The sequence below is a fragment of the Mus musculus genome, chromosome 15 (assembly GCF_000001635.26).
Source record: "Mus musculus strain C57BL/6J chromosome 15, GRCm38.p6 C57BL/6J".
NCBI lineage: Eukaryota > Metazoa > Chordata > Mammalia > Rodentia > Muridae > Mus > Mus musculus.
The window spans coordinates 9,505,332-9,530,034 of NC_000081.6; the positions used below are offsets into that span (position 1 = coordinate 9,505,332).

The 24,703-nt window shown below is 37.8% G+C and overlaps 1 protein-coding gene across 3 annotated transcripts; it reads right to left on the reverse strand.

The window, feature by feature from the left end:
* Positions 1 to 827: 827 nt before the first annotated feature.
* Il7r (interleukin 7 receptor) lies at positions 828 to 24,610 on the reverse strand. 3 transcript variants are annotated; one of them, NM_001355680.1, is made up of 8 exons: positions 24,330 to 24,545; positions 19,723 to 19,861; positions 11,004 to 11,161; positions 7,554 to 7,711; positions 5,780 to 5,948; positions 4,835 to 4,928; positions 3,393 to 3,451; positions 828 to 3,027 (listed from the first exon to the last, which is right to left on the reverse strand). In NM_001355680.1, coding segments are annotated over exons 1-8 (861 nt in total). In that variant the 5' UTR covers positions 24,412 to 24,545; the 3' UTR covers positions 828 to 3,025. The 3 variants fall into 3 exon arrangements, 2 of the variants coding, with proteins under 2 accessions (NP_001342609.1, NP_032398.3); NM_008372.4 differs by having other exon boundaries at positions 3,376 to 3,451; XR_003951356.1 differs by having other exon boundaries at positions 2,249 to 3,027; positions 3,376 to 3,451; positions 5,682 to 5,948; positions 24,330 to 24,610.
* Between the last annotated feature and the right edge of the window lie 93 nt (positions 24,611 to 24,703).

Sequence of the window (24,703 nt, forward strand, 5' to 3'; positions counted from 1 at the left end):
GGTGTCATTGCTAAGACTTCCCAGGAGCAGGGGACCCAAGTGAAGGGGACTATTTTCAGACTGTAGACTCATCAGTCTCAGAGATACAGGGAGACACTGTGACCTGCAAAACTGGCTTTCACCCTCCCAGCTGTTCTGTGAACCATTTAATATTTTTAGGAAACTCTCTTTCTGCTTCAAATAAACTTACTTTGCTAAATACTAAGAATCCTGACTGATATTTGGCATGAAACATGAATGTGACATTTTAATATTAGTCTGTTTTTTTTTTCTGCATAAAACTGTGAGCTTGGAGTATCTCGTTCCATTGTTTAGTAGCCAGCATAGTGTTTAAGTAAGGCATTATGGCTTCTCAATAAATGGCTATTAGTTCATTATTGAATTAATTTAAAACTATCTTTCTGACAATCTTAACCTTTTAAATGGTCTAAGAATATTTTCAGTAGCTCAAGAAGTCTGTGCTGAACTGTAGAGCCCATTTATTTACATGTAGTTGCCACAGTTACAGAGAGTATTTTAGCCACAGAGTACCTTAGCATTTAGTTGAACATGAAATGGTAACACACACCATACATTTCTCTGTGTAACATCATTAGAGAATACTACTAATTCATTTTAAAAAGTGTACAGTCAACCCAGAGATCTTCACTGTAGTGAATGGTGGATGTATTAAAGAACACCAGAGAAAAACTGCTGAGCTCTCTCTCTCTCTCTCTCTCTCTCTCTCTCTCTCTCTCTCTCTCTCACATACACACACACACACACACACACACACACACACACACACATACACACACACACACACAAAATGAACAGTGCTGTATCAATTCCAGAAAATAGCGCATGCTTGTATTTGAAGGCAAAAGTCTGGATGAAGAGAGAGACAAAGGCTTACAGAGAATGAATTGAATAACTTGAGATTCCCTGGATCCAAACATAGTTGATTGATAAATTTGTTACCTATTTCTCATTATATTTCACAGTATTTGGACATAGTACTTGACATCTCTGTTTTGCATATTGTCTCTGACCAAGAGTTTTGGTTTTCCTTTATAAATACCAAGAGGAAAATTGGCAGAACCAACCAGTAATGTTACATTGCATGCAGTCCCTGAGAATATAATCAAGCATTAGCAGCTGTTGTGGTTATCTGAATATAATGCATGGATACAATACATGACCGGACAGACACTCCAATCCAAATAAACAATGTCAACACTTAAACAGAATTTTAATGCTAAGGCACCCAACCACAGTATCTTTCAGTTATTTGTTGTTTTCTTCAGGAGATTGGTTATACACAGCAGGGATTCAAAATTGTGACTTGCAGTCATAAATCAACATTTGAATTTGAATAACTTACCCATCTTCTTTGTGTTTCTGTGAGCATAGTTTCAGGTAGGGCACTCATTGTGGTGTGCGCAGCCCCCTTTTTCTGTAGTTCAGGCAATATCCAGAGATGTAGAACTTGGGGTAGTTCTTAATGGTGTCTCCACACATAGGAGGACTCACATAGGAGGACTCCATTCACTGTTAAATGTTGAACTCCTGTAGATTGGCCATAGTTCCTCCTACAATGTCACAGAGAAGCCAATGGATAATAGCAGCAGGAAAATCATGGTCTTGATAACTGACTCTGGAACTTCTCGGCTTCTAACTCATTGCTTCTTGAGTTTGTTTTCAAACAAAACAACAAAACAAAATCAAATGATCTTGGTGCTTTTTTTTTCTTTTTCCCACTTCCTTTGACACATGGTCATGGTATGCCACACCCATAAATGTACTTTGTCCTTCATGTTCATCCCTATAGCCACTTTAAGTAAAATGACCATCCATCCACATCTCTCTTAGACATATACAGTTTATGCTTACTGTTAATTATGTCTAACTTTTTCTTTCCAAAACGACTCAGTTTGGATAATGGACTACATAACCATCCACTTAGTGGTGATGTTTGACACTCAACAATAGGACAGGTTCATGGCAAGAGAGGGTTGAAGTTGGAATGTGTGCCTCATCTGTAGCTGAAAGAAAAATTTGGATATCACTTAAAATCTCTACTTTCAACTTCAGCATCTATGACAAAGAAAATAAAAGTTATAATGGATAAGCCCACATTGTAATATTATTGTGAGGAAGAAATGAGAAGAGTGGTATAGTGCTGGATAAATAGTCAATTTGAATGATAGACCCACCACTCACATCTTTCATTTTCTTCTTCCTGCATTCACCACATCCTTCTATCTTCTTTTGTCTATCTTTCTTTCTTCACTTAACTGAGTTTTGCAATTTTAATTGGGTCATATGGACTCTTATGACTAATCCAACAACAGGGAAAACAGATTCTTCCTGCTTTGTGCAAATGCTTCTGAGCTAGAAGAGCAAAATGATTTCTTAGAATGCTGAAGATGTGTAGCAAGGTCACGTTGACTTTCTCTTCTGTGAGCTACGGGGGAGAGCAAGCATTCCAGACTTTCCATCTCAGTGATCATTTGGTTGTCGATGGAAGGGTTTTCTTATAATTCATTTGTTTTGGTAAAAACTAGACATGGTGACATACGCTTCTTCTTGATTCAGTACTGAGGAAGTGGAGATGGGCTGTCTCTGAGAAACTGGTATCAGGATTCCCGACTGGAAAGGCAATGGTTGAGGGACAGGGACAGGGACATTTGTGTTTCCAGAGTTTGGCAGCAAGTCTTGATACACAGGAGGCCTATTTCTGTCACCATCTCTGTAGTCAGGGGACCTAGAGGAAAGGAGTGGAGGGGCATTGCAGGTACTCAGATTTCTAGCCAGGCATCTTAAGGGTGACTCTCTTCTAACTGTTTCTGGTGGGCTGACTGAAGTCTCAGGCGAGCGGTTTGCACTGTGTACAGCGGCTCTGTGTCCCTGTGTCTCCAACTCCTCTGGCTGTGCAGGAAGATCATTGGGCAGAAAACTTTCCACCTCGTCCCTGGCTTCAACGCCTTTCACCTCATGAATCTGGCAGTCCAGGAAACTTTCGGGATTGAAACTCACATTCAGACTCTGCAGAGAAAGGCAGAAGCGTTAGAGGCGTGGCAAAGAGGCGCTGCTATACATTTGATTCAGGAAACTAAAACGTTTACGAAACTTTCTTGTAAAATTGACACACGATGTGAAAAAATGACAGTTGGCTTCACTTCTGACTGAGCTGTGATACTCCAACTTTGAAGTAAATATTGATTTTTCCCCAACCCCCTGCCCTGTGGCATATCTTGGCTTTATTCTTCAGAGTCTTAAAAGGACTTTCATTTATGTGATATATAAAAGACCGTAAGTTGAGTGTCAGTCTTAATCATTCTTAGACTAAGATTTCAACATTATGGTGTTTCTTTCCCCACCTCAAGCAATTACCGTTTTTGGCTTCTTACATAGTTGTTCCAGAGTTTTCTTATGATCGGGGAGACTAGGCCATACGACAGGTTTAATCCTAAAACCAGAGAACATTCATACTTGAAACAAACGGCAGAAGGAGAAGGCACACAAACAACTCTTTCACCTTATTTGAGGTAGATTGTGAAAACATTTCTGTTACTGGACAAACACCTTATTTTCTCTGACAGTATCATGCTCTTGGTTTAAGGAGTGGATAGAACAGAGCTCCTTGCTAACGATCTATTGTGAATGAGACAATGTAATTATGTTGCAAAGTACCCTAAAGCGAAGAGTGAGGTTTGCAGGGAGGCAGTATTGGTGTTTATATGGAGCTACAATGAGACCTGGTCTTTTATGCTCACTGTTGGTATTGTCATCTTATCCACTGTCTTTACTGGAAGTAAAGGTTTTACTTTAATTCCAGTGGAAATTGGGAATACGTTCTAAGCTATTCAAGAAAATTATTTTATGGTAGCGTTTTTCAAATTAGAGCACTTTTGGTCCTAGGAATACAAAATTGCCGAGGGCAACTTCCTAGAACACTGAGTAATTCACAGGGCATGGTTCTACCACAGAGCAAAATACAAAAATCATGTGAATTTGTGTGCAGAAAGTCATGAGATCAAATAGACTCCATGTTAGCATGGGTAATCACCTCTAAGTCCTTTAGGAGGCTGTGGAAAAAATATTTGGAAAACACTTCTTAAAGAATTCTTTTTTTGGGGGGGGGCGTCATGGCCTAGGGAAATAATCCAATAAATAAACCTCTTGTCATACAATTTTGAAGAACTGAGTTTGGATAGCAATGTATGATAACATGTATCTGTAACTCTATGATATGTGGAGTGGTGGAGGCAGACAGATACTCAGAGTTTACTGACCAATTAATCTGACAGGGGTGGTAAGGTTCATGTTTAGTGGAAGACCCTGCATCAAGAGACAAGGTGGAAGATAATTGAATAAAATAATATGTGTTGAGTTTGGCTGCCTGTAGGCCAGCACACATTTGCATGTATACACACATGAACACAACCATATATGTACAGATAAACAAACAGACAGACCCAGCACACATACACACATACACACACACACACACACATATACACACACGCACGCACACACACACACACACATGTGTATATACACAGACACAGATACACAAACACATGCAATGCACAGATGCACATGTGTACAGACACACACACACTATTAATATTTGTGCAATATTGTTTGTCTTATGTCTAGTTTGTATATTTTTGCCTCTTCTGAAATCAACTATGGTAAATTGACTGGGATCTAAAAATAGGAGGGCATATATTTGCTACTATAATTCTTGAAATGTCAAGTCTGTTATTTTAAACTTTTCTAGATGGTACCTGAGTCCTGCTTTTCTGGGGCTCCACAAATAACCCTCTTGTTTACTAAAGAAAATCACCTTTTTTTCCATAGCACATGGGCTAAGATGACCAACAAAAACACAGAGAACAAACTCAGAATGGTGACACTTGGCAAGACAGGATCCCATCCTCCTGGAATATAAGGAGAGATCACGGTTAGCATTCAGTAAGCATAAAGTGTGGGTATATATTTAGGGTAGTTTGATTTTACTTAATAACATGTCTCACTTATTGTTTCTTAGAAACAGTTCTTTGATAGAGAGAAAGAGTTGAGCTGATCTCGGTGACAGTGGGAAGAACATCAGCTACTTGAAATGTAAAGATGACCTTTCATGATGGCCCAGAAACCTTTATCCAACCACCCATATCCAAGGGGGAAAAAGTCTAAATAAGAGAAAAAGAGATAAATGTTCACCCCGAAGCTGCAGAAAATTCCAGAATGAAAGTAGGGCACAGGTACAGCAGGGAAAACCTCCATTCCCCTCAAATAGAAGATTTAGGTAAGTTGCTTTGGGTACTGTCCTGAAGCATGCTCTCTGGCTTCTCTGGGTGTTAGTATTTCCCATAGCATCTTCATTGTTCTGGGAAAAGAGATGTAATGGATAGCCAAACTGACCCACTTCCTTTCTAGTAGTAAAGATATTTATTACCTAGAGGGATCACAGAGAGATCAGCCATGACCCCTGACAAAGGTGGAAAGAGTAGTGTGTAAGAAATTCATGCAGATTCATTAGTAGATTCCTGAGCATCTGAGACAGTGACATCAGGACAATCTTTATCCATTATCAGGCACTATGGCTCAGCTGCCACTGCTCTCCTCCCAGAAAAATGGCAAAGGTGGCAGGCAGAAAAATTCTTCAAAGAAAGTAGAAGAGGGCTCCTGACCTGTGGGTTATTTACACTGATTTCTTCCCCCTCTCTCTGCTACACTTCAGAATATGAAGTCTTGTGGAAGGTACAGGGCTTGGACAGTCTTTGCCAACCTTGATTCTTGGGTTCTGGAGTTTCGAAGGTAGAACTTGGACTCCACTCGCTCCAGAAGCCTTTGAAGTAATCGTTATGGGGAATGGATCGGACTTTGATTTCATACATTGCTTTTGGTCGTAGTTTTCTCTGTGGGATTGTTGTTCTTGTGTGGAATAAAGATACATGCTAGGGTGAAAAAGAAGTTATGTTATTAGAAGTAAAAGGACATGTTGGCTTTCAGTCATGTTGGTAGCCTCTGGAAGTTCTTTCATGTCTTAAATGAAGGAGTTGAGCTCTATAGAGGTTCAGCAGCCGAATCGGGGGCAGGCTCTAAATGATACCAGGTGAGGTCAGAGAACACTGATTAGACGGGTTTGTACTCAGCTGAATTAGTTTCTCACTTTGGTGGGTTTCACCCCCTCCTAGGTTCACAGCTATCTCCTCTGTTCCAGCATCTCCTTTTTCTTTCTATCTCTTTCCATGCACCACAGGGAAACAAAGGGTAGGCAGTGAACACTAGTCATGTCCTTCCAGAAAGATGCCATTTGACACCACACATAATCATAAAGTCATGATTTTTCCAACACTATTGTTTCTAAGAAAAAGATATTATATTAATCTTATAGACAAAATTAGTATCCCATTGTTATTTATATCTATTTGACTATGTTAACTGAATTTATATGTTTTATAGTTATGACAGTTTTCTAAGTTTTTGGCTCATTCACCTGTTGGAATGTTTGTCTCTATCTTAATGATGAACTAATGATTTTACATAGACAGACAATTTGTTAGCAGTTCTGTGGTAGTTTAATACTAATTTTTATTTGACTTACAATTGTATTTGTGTATATTGACATAAATCAGCCTCCAGTAGAGTCTAGACATTTTTATTTACTTTTTTTAACAGACAGTAAGCTGATTATCTTAGAACCATCTATTCATAACCCTTCTTTCTTCTTCTAATGTTGCTTTTCCACTGGTGGCATAGTCAGACAATGGATGGGAGAAGGTAGGATGAAGGCCATCCAGTTTGTGTGTGGCTGTGGAGTAGGTAGAGAAAGACAGCAGATGGCTTGGATGGAAATGCACATCTGTAAGTAGCATGCCTCAGCACACTGCAAAGTAAGAACGATGACCCAGGCTGAGTAAAGGGGGCATCGGGCATATGTGAGCATTCTTTTGTTCTTCAGAAAGAGAAGCCATCTTCTATTTATCTATTTGAAACAGGGAGGGCTGAGATTGATCTGGCAGACTAAGAGAATCCCAAGTGCCCAGGATCCTCTGTTTCTCTCCCAAAGAGATGGTAAGACCAGCAAGATCATCTTAACCTCAGCAGACCATGAGGGAGTTCACTTAACCTCCAGAAAACGCAGAGCAGAAAAGCTAACCGTTCCTTCTGCAACTGAATGCTTAGACATTAACGTAAAAAACAGTGACAGAAAAACCTTCCACGATTTCTTCTGCTGACCTCCTGTTGTCCCCAAAAGTCCTAGGGAAAAATCATGGCTACTTCTTGGTTATGCTACGCAGAACCACTTTTCTTCCTGATTATCCCATACACTGGAGGCTTTGCAGAGCAAGGATCAGGTTTATCTGAGCATACATTCTTATCTAAGTTCAAACCATAAAGATAAACTAAAGCAAATTTAATGAAGAGGAGCCAAGAAAGATGCAGGAGATTTGGGGTCCTGAGGGTGTAGGACCCAGGGGACCTCTCTAAGTGAAGGCTAAGTTCTGAGAACAGAACAAGATGATACTTATTTTGTGAACGTGATTGATTTACATTACCGTCCAGTTGCTTTCACCCCTTGCTGGGCGGTAGGCCACATCATGCTTTACTTTTTTTAAATATTTCTTTTTCAAGTGAGGTGCATTAAATGTCACCAAAAAATCATTTGCTTCTTTGCGATAAACGACTTTCAGGTCAGAGGGAGCCTCGGCTTTAACTGTCAAAAAAGAAATAAAAAAAGAAAGAAAGAAAAGAAAAAGAAAGGAAGAAAGAAATGAAATGAAGTCTGTGTATGGGGTTAAAAAGGACATAAGTGCATTTAAAAATTATGTAATTATGTCATTTCCCCCTTTCCTGGCCTCCCTTCAAATCTTCCTAGATAGCCTCCTTGTTCTCTTTCATCAAATTCATAACCCCTTTTCATTAATTGCTGATAACTACACGTTTTAAAGTCCTTCTTCTCTGAAACCCATCCCCCTAGAGCTTTCTATCTTCGGAGCTGGTCATTAACAAAGCCAAATCTTTCTCCTTGATTCTCATCCAGACACCATTGTCAGACCCTTCCTGTGGCTGGAGTAGCCTTCTGTTGTGAGTAGATAGAAAGGTACCAGTTCCAGTCTTGGCACCAAATCCTCCCATGTATAATCCTTATCTTGGTATCTTTGTATATACTAAAGTCCTATGGGAAAGAAGGTTGGGTCACCATGTGGAGGAAGTCCTAAATAGTCATAAAATAAATATCATCACTTATATACATCGGAATACCAGGGGATGTGTTACTAATGGGCTCCTAAGTAAAGAATTGCAAGGATATATATATATCTGGGACCTCTGCACCTCACCTCAGATACAAATGAGTGTAGAGTCTTCATGGTAGCCCTGACTAACAAATTCCAGAGTGGCCTCCAGACGTCCTCCTTTGTCACTTTTAGTTAAATAAACCAATTTGTGTCCTAGGCCTCTGCCTGTCTCACAGAGTTGTGTTTAGAAGCATTTTGTCCTGGAAGATACATTCCTGGATGGAGAAAACTGTCACATCATTCAGCCCAAACCCAGAGAAAAGTATTTATTCTCTAAGAAAACATCTGTACCAGGCTGTAATATCCAGCTTTGGTCCCAGACAGTTTTATCAATGTGCCTAAAACAAATCAGGAAGGCAGGAAAGTAGGCCTCCAGCCTTATAGGCTAGGGGTCCCTGAAGAAATGGAAGTGGGAGAGAAAGTTGCAGGTGACTAGGATTCTGGTTCTAGGTATTAATCAGGAACATTTAGTTTAAATTTGTGGAAAGGATAATTCAGTGAATGAGATGTCTCCTGAAGAACTAGGAGGACATAATCCTATGAGAAGTATTCTTCTTATTTTAATCCCACTTGCTCAGGAGTGCAGGTACTTTCTAGGACCCCTGAGGGACCCACACCATATTTTCACAGGGATCTGTGTTCCCCTCATTGCCCCTCACATAAGAGGGTAGTCTTAAGGTCTGATGTGGAAGATGCTACATGGTCCTCCATGAGCACTAGGTATTTTGGTATAGCTGGGCCTATGGATGGGGTGGCTATCTCCAGATCCTGTGGGTGTGCTCTATGTGTTCCCATGATTACAGAAGTTTGTGTGCTTAGATGGCCTAATGTAAGCAAGAGAACAGATGTTCTCCCAATGTTGCAGTGTTTTCTTAGAGGATCAAGAACTGGTACCCTCTCTGCTCACTCTCCAAGAAATAAACCTCTGCACTATGAACGATGAACATTTAAATATGGTACCTTTGTGTAGTGCACACATTCGGCACTGATCCATAATTACTCCAAATGAGTAAACACCACCGTGTTTATGCTCAAAACCCAGAGATCTTGTACATTGGAATCCTTACCTCATCTGCCTTTCATGACAGCCTAGCTCATGCTGATATTATGTGGTCAACATGTAAAGCCATTTGTTGAATATTTCATTTCTGTGACTTCTGCTCTTTCCCTAAGATATTGTTTAGACATGGAACTTCTATTTTTTCTTTACCATAATCATTAAACAAATGAAGTAACTTTCTCACTGTATCTCATATTCAGTGAGAATAGCTCTGTTGTCTTTTCTTTTAGAGTAGTGAAAGAGACATTGATAAGGGAGGGACTTTATAGCCTGTAAAATCAGCAAACTTGCATTTATGTGATTATTCTTAATGCTTTCTCATATAAACTTCACTTGTAAATTCCCAAAGGCAGAAAAATACAAATAGTTAACATGTCATTGCATTAATTCAAATTATAATTTAACCTAAAATATAACTGCTTTTACTACTTATGTTTAACAGAATATAATTATGTGTATTCTAGGTCAAATCAATTATGCTGTTTCATTCCTCACTTAATCTCATTGGAAATATAATTATATTATAGGTCATAATGGCTATGCTATAGTATTTACTTTTAAAAAGTTGAACAATAATCAAATGATATTTTAAAGATACGATTAAGCTGGACTTGGTGGCACACGCCTTTAATTCCAGCATTCGGGAGGCAGAGGCAGGCAAATTTCTGAGTTTGAGGCCAGCCTGGTCTACAAAGTAAGTTCCAGGACAGCCAGGGCTACACAGAGAAACCCTGTCTCGAAAAACAAAAACAAAAACAAAAAAAAAAAAAGATATGATAAGATACGATTAAAATGTATGTGAGTAGATTTGGGGTGACACCTTCCATAATCAGTAGGCATTATCTGATCAGTAAAAGACCTTTAGTTTAAAGGTAGAAATTCCTATTAGAAACAGGTATGATTCAAGAATGCAATACATTCTTTCATTAAGAACTTGGACTCAGTTCTGAAACATTCACACTTAACCTGCATTTATACCCCCTAGCTTATCCTAAAGATTTTAAACATACCACTGTTTCAATCATATGAATCAGTTCTTAAAGTTAATCTGTCTCCCATCTATGTATCTATGTATCTATGTATCTATGTATCTATGTATCTATCTATCTATCTATCTATCTATCTATCTATCTATCTATCTATCATCCATTGATTTATCTACCTACATATAATCTATTTATCATTTACTTAAATATCCATCCATTTATCTCCCACCCATAAGTTTTCTTTCACTTGTAGAACTTTGAAAAACATGGAAAGCATATTTTTAAATGATTTGTTAATGAGCTATACACATTTGGAATATGATGTGAATATGGAGAAAAGACTTCAAGACCTTCAGAAGAATGAATGACAAAAAGAAAGCACATGTGAGTCTGAGGTAGATGGCCTGCTTTAGCAATATTCCTCATACCGATGTCAGACACTCTTTCATAGCTGAGTTGGAATAGTCTCAGCATATTTTCTCACAGAAGGAACTCATGATTCCAACATCAGATTTTCATTTCTTAAAAATGAGCAAAAATAGTTGCTCATGTTTATTACAAAGTGTTTTTATGACTTGCATATTTTTATCATTCTGAAAGCAAAGACACGTTTATGCAGCTATCCAAACCATAGAGACCACACCATCATATACAACTTCTTACCTATTGTGTTTATAGCCATATTTTTGCAAGTTAAATTCTTTTGTCCAAGCTTCACACATATATTGCTGCTACCAATCAGTAAGAATTCTGATGTCTTTATAAAATATATATCTTGCAGCTTGTTAAGAGTTAGGCATTTCACTCGTAAAAGAGCCCCACTGTAGAAACAAAAAGTTATGTCTTCATTTAGGTAGGATTTTCTGTATACAATTAAAATAACATTGTGCCTTTAGTTGTATGAATTCAATTTTAGTGTCTACAGGTACATAAGTCAGCAAGTTAATGGTGAGGAGGAAAACGAGAGTGAATTAAAATAACACAGTTTTCTGTTCTATCACAATTATTATGTGCAAATAAGTCTGAAGTGGTGAAAGCATGCTTGTGGAAATTAAGAGCAAGATCTATGTAGTTTTAGAATTGATCAGAAGCAAATACTTTGTTTAGGTAAAAATGTAATCAACGTCTCTTGGGAACAAATGAAAAGTATGATAACTGTGAGAAATGTTGATAGTATCCCTTCAAATAAGATGAACGGAAATGCTAAATTGGTTGAAGAGGTATATATGCAACTACATATATTTAATAAATAAATCAAGGTGTTTCCATAGAGCCTTTGTGTTGTGTTTTGTTGTTTGAGACAGAATTCTTTATATATACCCTCAAATTCATCACGTAGACCAGACTGGCCCTGAACTCACAGAGATCCAACATAGTGCTGAAAGCATGTATTACCATGCCTAGGGTCATACGGACTTTGGCTAATGAAACTGAACACAATAGGTCAAGAAAAGGAAGCAAAGTTCTGTGTGGTGGACCATGAGTATAACCTTAACATTTGAGAGTCTAAGTATAAGGATTGCTGTGGGTTTGAGTCCAGCACAGCTTACATAGAACTTCTATGACACTATGGGTATAAAATTATAAGTTAACAATACTTGAAATGTCAGAGGAGACACAATTGTATATCATATAGATATTAAAACTATAGGAAATACGTCAATTTGTGAGAGTGAATGTAAATTTTTTAAAGTGAAAACATTCTTAAAACTTAACCTCATAGAAACTATCTAAGTCACAATATAAGTCACATGGATATTAACATCTTCCCTCACAGTTAATTCTACATGCTTGAGGACTTCAGGATGCTGAGTTCTACCAAATGGTTAAGAAAGATACAGTACCAGCATCATTGAATTTCTTCCCCAAATAGAGATGATCTGTATTATTCTGTGAAGCCAGTTTAAAATTGGTACCCAAACCTACAAAATGCTGGAAAGAAAACCATCCCTCAAGACTGTATGCATAGGACTGGGGATATGACTCCCTTGTAGAATACTTACCTAGTTTCCTCAAAGCCCTACATAAATCTGGTATGGCAGAATATACCTGTAATCACAATGATCAAAATATGGAGGGAAGAACACTAGAAGTTTGAGGTCATCCTCATCCACTTAGTAAGTCTGAGCCAGCATAAGACATAAAACAGTGTCTTAAAAATGTGTATATAAACAGAGAACGGCCTGGTCTGACCCAACCCTGAAGAAACTTGAGGCCCCAAGGAATGGGGAGGTCTGGGGAGGAATGGGATGAGGAACTGTCAGAGGGTGGACCGGAGGGGGGGATAATGACTGGACTATAAAAAAGATTAAAGAGTAATAATTTCAAAAAATGTATTATTATGGTCTTCAAAATAATCATACTGTATTATGTCAGGTGTGGTGAGTACCAAGAAAACAAAGCTGGCTCAACATTCAATCATCTATTGGCATAATTTACATTAACAGAATAAAACACTAGAAAGTTACTCATCTTTCATAGAAATAGAATTTTTGATAGAATCACATATTATTTCATGATTAAAACTCCCCCAAACAACAAGAAACAGAATAAAGACACTTATTCAAATGCAATTATAAAAATTTAATATAAATCATAACGTAAAGATCAGGGCAAGGGAGACAGTTCTCTTTGTACACTCATATACTGCAGCACACTGAGGTTCTCCTCAATTCAGAAGAGAAGAGAAGCAAATGCAAGTATAAGCATAGTTGAAAAGTAGAAAGCACATTTATTTCCAGAAAAAAAACCCTATCTGTTTACATAGACATTTATAAAGACTGCCAACATAATTATAGGAAATAATTGAATTCATCAAAGCTACCAGAAAACCCCTAGCTGTATTTCTATGGATAGCATCACAAAATTAGAAAATGAACTTTAAAAATAATAATTCCTTTGTGATAGTAGTAGAGGATAAAAATACTTAGAACTGAAATTTATAAAGGATATTCAAGGCCTTTGTACTGGAAATTACAAAACATTTCAAAGAGGTATTTGAAGAAATTTACATAAATGGGAGCTATGTTCATGTGCTAGCAAATTTGTTATTGATAAATTAGAGCTTTTCCCCTAACAGATTTATATACTAATCAAAACTTTATCAATATTTTGAAAATACAGAAAAACCAAAACATCACTGAAAAAATAGAATGAACACAGGTGACTCTGAATACCATAGTGTATTAATATTATCCTTAATTCTACACAATTTTATATATATCTAAAATCTAAAGGTTAACCTATAAAAATAGGAAAATAATGTAAAAGATAATATTTTCAATTTTTATAGTAACCAAGTCTTGAACATATACCAAAAGAAGCACATTCACGCAATTCACCAAAGAAATCACCAAACCCGTTCCCAAGACTTATCACACATGTGCTCATACATGCACACACATGTGCACACACATACACACACACACACACACACACACACGGGGATGGGCATCAGAGGCAGAGAGACAGATACGTACATAATTACTGTCTTTTACTCTCACACATACAGACACACAGATAGACACACAAATGTGCACAGACACTCTCACACACTCACATGTATCTGATTAGTAGGAAGAATTCATTTTGTATAAGCAACTTGAATAGAGGCATTCTGTCAAGATGTCTACTTCTAACTGATCCCAGTTTTTCCTCTTTTCAGGATGACTTAGCTGGGCTTGAAGAAAAAAGAGCATGCAGGCAACAAGTTCACAAGGACACATTTCAAAAGGAAGGGCATTAAACTTAAAACTTGTGAAAAGAGAATAAACTAGTACTTTTCCTTTTATCCTGTATCATTTATTTTTATAGCAAGAATGCATGACTTCATTATTTCTTTAGTTTTCCCCCATTACTCACTTAACCTTGCCTACTTTCTTCTTTGTTCACTGCAGGGTTTAAAGGTGAAGGAGGGAATTGCATGTAGCAAAATATGTCCATCTCCAATGGTTTTTGAGAAATGTGTATGACATGCAAACATCAGTCAAGTTCTACCTATAGGATATTTATTTTTTCTTTTTTTAAAAGATTTTCCAAGTTGTGACTGTTTATTAACTAACCAGATTACAAAATTTTCTTTCACACTGAACAGTTGCCTTTTGAGCGTGTGACAGTTAACCTGATTCCTAAGGAAGAACCAGAATTCTCCCTTCTACCACATCTTAGTTTTTCCAGCTGGTAGTGGTTGTCAGCAATGCAATACCATTACTATTCTTTCATACTTGATTTCATCCGCTTGGTCACATGCCTAGGAGTTACATTCTAGATGATGCTTATTTTCTTATATCCCATCTTTATAACTACTGAGTAGCAAATCACTGAATGAATATGGTACACATTTTCAATCCTTATTAGATAGCTCTTGTCCTATCTTTGTACAGGAAGACAAAGGTATCGTCATAGCTTTGGCAAAGTTAGACATGGGTCAAAACCAGATGCAATTATTAAAACTAGAGATAAGGGAAGAAATTGTAAGTTTATTTTTGGCATATATAATTTAATTTTTTATATTTATTAAATTCATTTATTCACCTTACATCCCAATATCAGCCTCCCTCTCTCCTAGTAACCCCTCATGCAGATCCTCCCTCTATTCCCCCCCCCCCCCCCGTCTCCTTCCCTTCCCACTGACAGGATAGAGAGTTGTTCAAAAGCCCACACCCTCAGAATCTCTGTGTGTGGATTGAATGCAATGTCCTCCCTGAAATGTATCGTTCAGAAAATAGTAAAAACTGAAAAGCAACATAGTAACTACATACAAGTGGACAGATATGAGATGAATGAAAAGCTCAGAAGTCTGTCACCAACAACCGTTTAATAGAAATACTGCCAGGATTTGCTGAGTTAGAACAGAAGTGACAGAGAACATTGGGGGAAATACCAATTTCTGAGCTCAAGGTACCTGTGCAATGTAGAGAGAACAGAGGCTAGTGGGCTTTATGCCAATACTTAAATTTAAAACATCTTTTAAGTAAATGAGTATACTATTCAGTTATATGTCACGTTGGCACCTAAAGTAAAGCAAGCTGACTACAATGGCCAACTTTCGCTTGTGTTACTGACTTTACTTACACAGTGGGAGGATACTCATTATCAGCACCAGTGGGAGTATGTAGTTCAGTTACAAACATTTATTTGGTTAACTGTCTTAGAGATGGCTGACTTAGTGATGGTTTGAATCTCTACTATCCAACACAATAGCCCTTCTCCTGTATGTATTTGTAAAACATTTGAAATATGGCTAGTCCAAATTACAATATGGTCTAAATGTATATGTACTGTACCCTTAGAACATGTTCTATAAAAAGAGCATAAAGTATCTGAGTATACTATTTATATTGAGCACATATTGAAATAATTTTTGAGTGTATCAAATTAAATAACACATGTTATAATTAACTTCATTTTGTTATATTTTTTGAAAAAAATGTGCTGCTAGATGAGGCTTGCCAGATAACTCAGTGGGTAAGACTCTGGATTAATCTACAGAACTCCTATAATGGAAAGAGAGAATTGGTGACACCTGTATTCTGCACACACACACACACACATACACACGTACATACGTGTGCATCAATGCATGCACATTTGTGTATATACATGCATATACACAAACACAAACACTAAATTTATTAAAAATATAATTTAAAAATATTTAAAATGACCAATGTGCTCATAGATTTATGGACTGCATTATATTTATATTGACTAGAGATGTTCTAGAATATGTGTGACAATGGAAGATCACAGTTATTACTCAAGTAATACATATATAGTTGATGATTCTGATCTTGTATGCCATGACTTGGGACACTGGCCCTAAGTCACATTTTCAAATCTGGTTCTGAATGTAGAGAGTGATGGCTAAAGATCATTTAACCTAAATTTTAATTCCATTTTTCTCTTTCTTCTCCAGTCTTGTACAATTTAGTATGAGAGATGCATTTGTCTTACCTATATAAACAGATGTTCAGACTGAAGGGAAAAAATGGCAGAAAAACAAAATATAACAAAATCTATCCATCGATCAATCGATCGATCGATCAATCAATCAATCAATCAATCAAACAAAACAAAACAACAAAAATGGCCCTGAAAGACAGGATATGGCTTGAAAATACTGAACAATTTAGAGAGATAGTATAATTTACTGTCCAGAGGACTGAATACTTAACAATACTTGATAGATATCACTGCTAAGGGGTATAACATCAGCTGGCCTGTAAAGGTGACAGTCATGGAGAAAAATAGTGAGATATTCAAAGTTGTAGGTAGTATGTGGCAGTAATATCAGGGCCCAGAAAACGTGGAACAGAGTATGACTGCTTTTGTGGAAAGTGATAGAAATTGAATGAGCTCCCCCCCAAAAGACATATCTGACTTTTGAATGATGATAAATAATATTTTTATGTGAATTGCACTGAGAGATTGTCCAATTGGTGGTAGTAAAAGTAGCAGATAGTTGCCCCTGCTTTTTCCCCTATATTTATTTTATGTGGAAATGTTCATACTGAAGGAGTCAAGTGCCATTTACAGGTACCTCCCACATGCCAGGCATTAACCAGATGTAATCCAGTGTAAGTCAGTTGCTGTGATGCTGGTCTGAATATCTCCCTGGTCACTGGGCTAGTTAGCTTTAGTATTGGAATTCCATCCCAGGTACCTCTTTCAGAGTTTCTGCTTTGTTGTCTAATGCACCAGAAAACTGACTAGAATTTCAGTGAAGAAAAGGTAGGACTTTCCCCTAGATAATTGTGGATTATTCTATTGTGTAATCTGCTGGACTTTTCCACCCTCTTCACTATTTCCCCACTAATTCCTACAGGACCAGAGCCCATAATGAGTATTCATATATTCATAATAATTTTATCTCCTACTGTGAACTAGTCCATTGGTATACTAGTAATTCATATCTGTGATCTTTGTTGACCTGGTCCCTCCCCAAAGATCAGTTCACTGAAAAATAAAACAAACAAACAAACAAACAAATGGACAAACAAAAACCAAACAGTCCATTTCTTGTCCAAAGTTTGGTGTCCAGATCTAGGACAGATGTTAAATTTACCACATTCTGAGAGAAGGGTCCTAGCATCTACCAGTAATCACCTGTATAAACAAATTCAGCAAATCCCAACTTCTACTTCATACATTTATATTAAGAGACAACAAATGTTCTACAAAAGCTAGTACCCTTTAGAAGAAGAAACACACAAATTCGGAACTCTTTCATTAACATCTTCTCAACCTAGAAGGTTCATACATGTCCCACTGAAAGTGTGCATGCCTCACAGAAATGTTAGTGATTTAGAAATCTTTTTGAGCTATTTGATGTCAACCTTTTCTTCCACATTGTATACCTTAAGACGTGTGTACAGGCGTGCACACACACACACACACACACACACACACACACACACACACACACACACCTATTAAATCAGGCTTTCTAAACAAATATCTGTCCACCTGGAAAACAATGTGAAGAAGCTCTGGAGAGACTAGTATATGTAAAAGAAAATGAAAACACTAAAGGGAAGTTTGTTACAGTGGGCAAGAACATGATTGAATATGTGAGCGAAAGTGGACACAAAGGTCAGCTGTGGCTTGGTCAAGTGAAACAACAGTGCTCACCACAGCTCACTAAGAACCGGGTGGGAAAACCCGGAGTCAAACCTCTGTGTGAAGGGGTATTTTTTTTTTCCATAAGAACTGAGAACATTGTTTAGATGAGTTAATTAACTTATTTATCAAGTTGTAGGAATGATTCTCAACATCTGTCTTTTGTTTTGGTTTGATTGTGGGGTATGTTTGTATGTCCATTGTGTGTGTGTGTGTGTGTGTGTGTGTGTGTGTGTGTGTGTGTGCGTGTGTGTGCGCGCGCACATGTGTAAGCACATACATATGCTTGTGGGTGTTCATGTGTTCACACACATTGGGTGGGCCAATGTCTTGGGTTTTCCTCTGTCATTCACACTATGCTTCTGAAACAGTGTCTCTCAATGAACCTGGAACTCATTGGCTGGACTAGCGTGACTAGCTAGTAAAGCTCACACATCCATCTATCCTCATAACCCCTGTCTGCAGCACAACTCGGGGGTGGGGTGGCAGACACAACACTGAGCTTTTACATAGATTCTAGGCAGCTCAGCTCAGCTCAGGTCCACCAGCTTGCATAGCAAGACATTTACTGACTCAGGCATATCTCTAGATCTTAGATATTTGTGTCCTTGTTCTCCATAGAAAGTGTGCTACAAAAATACAATAACAAAGACAGACTGAGGGTATTCTGTGACATTCAACTCCAAGACGTTGTTCCTCCAGTGACTTCAGGAAAACTTTGTGTATAGCTTCAGGAAACTGCTAGAGATTCAGAAGAGTGAGAATCTACAGCTTATCTGGGTTGTAGGCGGCAAAGGATTTCCTTAGCGCTCATGGAACTTCAGAAGTCCTCTTTTACTACTGCAGACCTCGACATACTTTCCTTATATGGAAACTTACCAAAAAATGAGGTCATCTGATATGAATTTGGAAATAGCCACAAGCCAGAATTTCATATTAGAGTATTTTTTCTTCAAGTCACCAGAGATAATAACCCTTGGCAACAAGCGATGGCTGGTGGGGGAGGAAGAAGATACAACTCCCTGAGTTCTTTATCAACCTTCAGACCTAAAGCTTTCTTTGCACTTTGATTTCCTCCAGGGCCATATGAAAACAAGAATCAACTTGGTCCTATAGATTACTGGAAATTTTCCATTGACTAGATAGTCTGGAATTCAACTGTTTCAACAGTGTGGGTGATTTTTATACATACATTCACAGAATTATCTTTTCTCCATTACTAATTAAATATTGGATGTTGATTTGAGCTCTTTATATATATTTAATTGTTTAATTGTTTAATCACCATAACCTTCCTGTGAGATCTAGTCATTCAATTATTTTTTAAATGAAGAAACTAAAGAATTCATGTTACATAACTTGCTGCAAGTCAAAAGGTTATTAAGCATTGGCATTGGGACTGGAAGGCAAGTAATTACGCTGCATAATGGAATTTTAAAATAGAGCACTGCCTTAAGGGAGTGTTCTAGGAGAAGAAGTGTTTATTTAGATTGCTGTGAATATGGAGGGATGTAGAATTTCCAAGATCAAACCACCATTTGTATATGCCTCTGAGAACTAAAAAATGAATTGAGAGTTGCCTCACTTTAATTTCTGGCAAAGGACAAAGTATTTCAGAAAGTTTTGAGAACCTAGGAAATTTTAGAGTTTGATACTTAGGACAGACACTCCTTCCTTTGCAAGTCCCGGAAGGAACACAGAGAGAGCGAGAGAGAGAGACAGGAGATGGATTCCTAAGCACCATGGAAACTATCTTCCTCACCATATTTGAAATTCCAGATTAGCTGTGTTGATGTCTGAGTCATTAAAAGCACAAGTCAATAAATGTTGACTTCCATCCACTTCCAACTGGCTGTGGCACCAGAAGGAGTGATCGTCCGCGTCTGCATCTTCTAGGTCTCCTGAGAAGAACAAAACACAGCTGTTAAGGAGAAAAGGCAAATGACTGTATCAGCTGAAAATCTGATTCCCTTAATAAAATGTCACTTGAGTGGCAGACATGAAGGAGAGAATATATATCGATATATTTATATACCTATATATAATTTATCTAAAGGAAGATATTCTAAGGACAGAAAAAAAGTTTCAATGTGCTCTCTCTGTCTTTCTGTCTCTGCCTCTGCCTCTGTCTCTCTGTCTCTGTCTCTCTCTCACACACACACAAATACACATACCTGAAACACATATGCCAAACCCGATGTGCACATACAGATTACAAAGTGTTCTAACAAAAAGAAATCATCATAGTGGAGGAACAAGTTCCAGGTATATTTAAACAGTTCTACATTGGACTAGTATGTTGGAAAATTATAAGGGGCATAGACAAACCCGTTTCCTTGTTTATATTGGAGCTCCTTTGCTACACTTTAAAACTGTATTTAGAAAGTATTTATGTGAGATTATATTCTCCACTTCAGCCAAATTATCTTACATGTTCAGGGAAGGCAATGCCTCGCATATATAGAAGGTGCTAAATGTTAATGAACAAATCCCCAGTGAGACTTTAAAATGTTGAAATTATCTTTTTACACTGAAGTGTTGACATATTTCAGATAAGGGATCTTGTATTTCATTTGTATGCCACCTAATCTAATGTTGGTTTTCTCTGCTGGTCTTCATTTGTTCTTTTCCAAGTTCCTTTTCAAATGAAAGGTGACAATAATGATTCTGGTTCCAAGTGCACATTTTTATGGGATTGCTTATTGTCTCCTAAAAGGACATTGTAACTTAACAGTAATATTGATGACTCCATTCTGTGGCAGAGAGCATCTTAAGTGACCTACTGAGGCAACTATAGATCAGAAAACTCCAAGGGTGAAAGGTTTTAGCCTACATGGTTAGATTGTTTCAGCTACTGTATTCTACACATATCAGTAATATTCTAGAAGCAAGTGGGAAATGGAAATTTTTTGTATGTGTAGCCATTTTTGGTGACTGCAATTTGTCAAAGATGTTATTTGATTTCCTAAGCTGACTTGTAGAGCCCATAATTAAATAGGTATTTGTGTGTGTATATGTACATAAAATATATACATATGTATACATAAAGTGTGCACATATACATGTATACAAAAATCTATCTTTTATATATATATGGTTTTACATATATATGGTGTTTTATATATATGTGTGTATATATATTAGCAGAAAAATTCAGAAAAATCTTCCAGGAAATGCATTTCAATAAGGACAAGGAAAATCTTCTAGAGTTATCAAAGGTTTATATCATGATGGTGGAGTGCAGAGAGCCTCTGACAGCTTCTAGGTATTTAATCTCACCCAAAATAGAGACATTATACTTTTCTGGTTCTCATATGGAAACAGGATGTACTAACCATGGCCTCAGATGGGTGGCTTAGCAGCTATATGCAGTTTCAATTGCATCCTCTTTAACTAATACACCCCAAAGGTCTGTTTTAATAAAGATTAATTAAAATGGGTTAATAAAAGGCCAACCAGGTAAGTGACAGTAGTAAAGAACAGATCTCAGAGCTCACCTAAACATAGACTGGGGTGACTGTTCCCAGCTATGGGAAATTAACTTCCTAGGCATTCCAAGAGCCTAGCATTTCACAGTTGGAACATCATCAAGTTTCTTTTTTTTTTTTTTTTTTTTCCATTTTTTATTAGGTATTTAACTCATTTACATTTCCAATGCTATACCAAAAGTCCCCCATATCCACCCACCCCCACTCCCCTGCCCACCCACTCCCCCTTTTTGGCCCTGGTATTCCCCTGTACTGGGGCCTATAAAGTTTGCAAGTCCAATGGGCCTCTCTTTCCAGTGATGGCCGACTAGGCCCATCATCAAGTTTCTTGATGTATGGTAGAAGTTGTTGCCTGTCCCTACATGACAGCTCTCAGCTCTCATACTGTCTTGTGCTTTGCTTGTGCCTGTAACCAACTCTCTGTAACAGATATGACTTACTGTTTGGATTTAGGTATCCTGTGGTTCATCTTTATTACCTAACATTTCCACCTATGACAGGAGACAAAGAGAGCATACTTTAAGCAGATGACAGACACCAGCTGAAGAGTGGACCTCTATACACTTCAGCCACCCAGTCTGACAAAGTATGTCTCAAGCTATCTCACACAATATGCAAAAAGCTGATCACGCCATGTTTTCCGCAATCAAAGCAGTTGTCTCTGAATGACCTGTCCATTGACCCTTTAGCAGATGTTGCTACTGGGGCACAATTGCTCTGTAACCCACAGTGGGGGAAAGTCACATGCCATTGTGGGAGAATATTCTATCTGCTGTGAGCTAAAGAGCTCTTAGCTGAGAGTGGATATGCATACTGATCTTTGCTGTTCTAACTTTGTAGCTGGGCTCTCTTACTGCATACACAGACACTCAAAGCCCATATTCATATGCACACACACATTATAGAAGCCACTGGATGGATTTGCACAGAGGTTTCATTTACATTACAGTAAGTTCTCAGTAAGGGTGAGAGCTCTCCCAGGAGTCTTGGAGAAATCAGTATGAAAGGCAATATGTGAATTATAATTATGCAAATATACATGCAGCATTTGGAGTTTTTTTGAAAAAAAATTGTAGTATATCAATGGAAGCTTTTATTCTTACTGTGGTTTTGACATTATGTGGAACAATGGTCACAGTGTTCAATAGGAAGCATCTAAGCATTAAGTAAAAATTCTAGGTATAGAAATTTAAAGCATTTGGAATACATATTCTAAGTAAGGCAGTGTCATTTAGAAGACAGTGATTACTTGATGAAGAGCTTGAACTGTCAGGGCTTTTGCGGTTCCCTTTGCTTGATTTGACTATCCTTTAGTTACTAGAAAATTGACTAGTAGATTGCTGCCAGCACAAAGTGGGAGGTATCGTGACATGCCTATGTGACGCATATGGGTGGTTATGATCATCAATCTAAAAACATTTCAAAATTTAAAAAGGTGAAGTGAAAATCCTGTTTAACAGCAAGAATTTTTACTTTTTTTTTTTTTTTGTAAGAAATAGCATGGCCAAGAGGGAAGCATAGGGGCAAAGGATTGTACCAAACAGCAGCATGGTTCTCGTGCTTCCTGCCAGCTATTTGCACACATTTAACATGAGATAATGACTCTCCCTCACCAAGTGACTCATGCTCCGTCATGCTGAAGAGTGTGACTCCTCTGATGATTCTCTTCATAAGAACATGCAAGGGTTTTCCATCCTTGCTGATTACAAAGTAAAGTCACACAAATATCTAAGCTTAGGATGCACAACTAAAGGCATTTGACTGAAGAGCTAAACTACAGAGCTAGGCTGATGTGTATTGATACTGTGCATAAAGAAAATACAGATGTATTTGATACAAGCTTATGCAATGTAGCTTTAACTGGTCTGGAACAAAGATGATTTTTCTGTCTCAGCCTCTTAGGCTTCAGGACTACAGGGATGTACTACTGCACCCAGTTTAGGAATGCACATATAGGCCAGCCATGGTGGTGTCTGCCTTTAATCCTAGCACTCAGGAACCAGAGGCAGGATGCACACACACACACACACACACACACACACACACGCACATACACAAAGACACACACACACACATTCCCCTTTTAATGGTGTGTGTGTGTGTGTGTGTGTGTGTGTGTATGAAAACAGTTTAATTAATTTGTAGAAACAAATTGGAGATTCACATTCCATGTAGCTGCTGTGTCTGCCAGAGACGTTTGAGTACAGTCCTGTAATTAAAATGCCTATTTTTAAGAAGTCAAGGTCTAAGTATTTTATGGATTCTGAGGAGAATTATGATGACCATATAATGGATTCTCTGAATATAAAAGCAACCCTGTGTATTTCAAAGAAGACACCTTCCTTAGCATACTACTGAATTATTCATCAGCAATCTAACATGAATCTGCCAAAGCTAAAGTATGTTGAAGAAATACATTATAGAGTAACTTCTAAACTCTAGACACTAGAAATACAGTTTTGGTGAATACACAAACCTCTCGTTTCTGGCCATTAATTTATCATGGGTATCTAGGGTTTTAGAACTCCATAAACAGTCAAAACAACAATGGCTTGATTTTTCAGTCTAATACAGTTTTGGAAGCGATCATCCAAAAAGCTCCAACAAAGAACTGATATGAGGTTTCTTTTTTGAAATTACCAGCATACATCCACATTTATGAGCCAGAATTTGAATGAAACTCAATGCTTCTTGACAGTTCTTGAGAGTTACAAGCCATTTGCAGTATTGTCATCATTCCCTCTGTCCTGGTGATTAATACCCACAAAACAACCTAATTAGTGCTAAATTCTTGCTTGCCCTGTTAGAGAACTGTGTAACTTGATCATATATGCTACAGGTAATCTGAAATCCTTTAAAAAAGGAGTTAGAAATGACTCACCATCCTGGGCATTTCCACTTTCTCCAGAAACAGCTTGAATTAAGCAGAAAACTATAGCGAAAGCTCTACCCAGAGCCATCATTCTGAGAGAGAGAGAGAGAGAGAGAGAGAGAGAGAGAGAGAGAGAGAAAGAATAGAGAAGAAGCACGCTTGTATGTGCAAGTGAATGAGAGAGAGGGAGACCCAAACCAGCTCTGTGCCTGCTAAACCACAGACAGGGAACTATGAACATCACAGAAGAAGGCAAGTGCCAGAAACAGGAAGTCTGAGCAAAAGGATTGCTGCTGTAAGCAGAGGTAGAGAAAACGGAGAGGTAGAGTGTGACTTTTTTTTTTCCTGCATCTTGGTATTCCCTGAAGCTCCTGAACTTAACT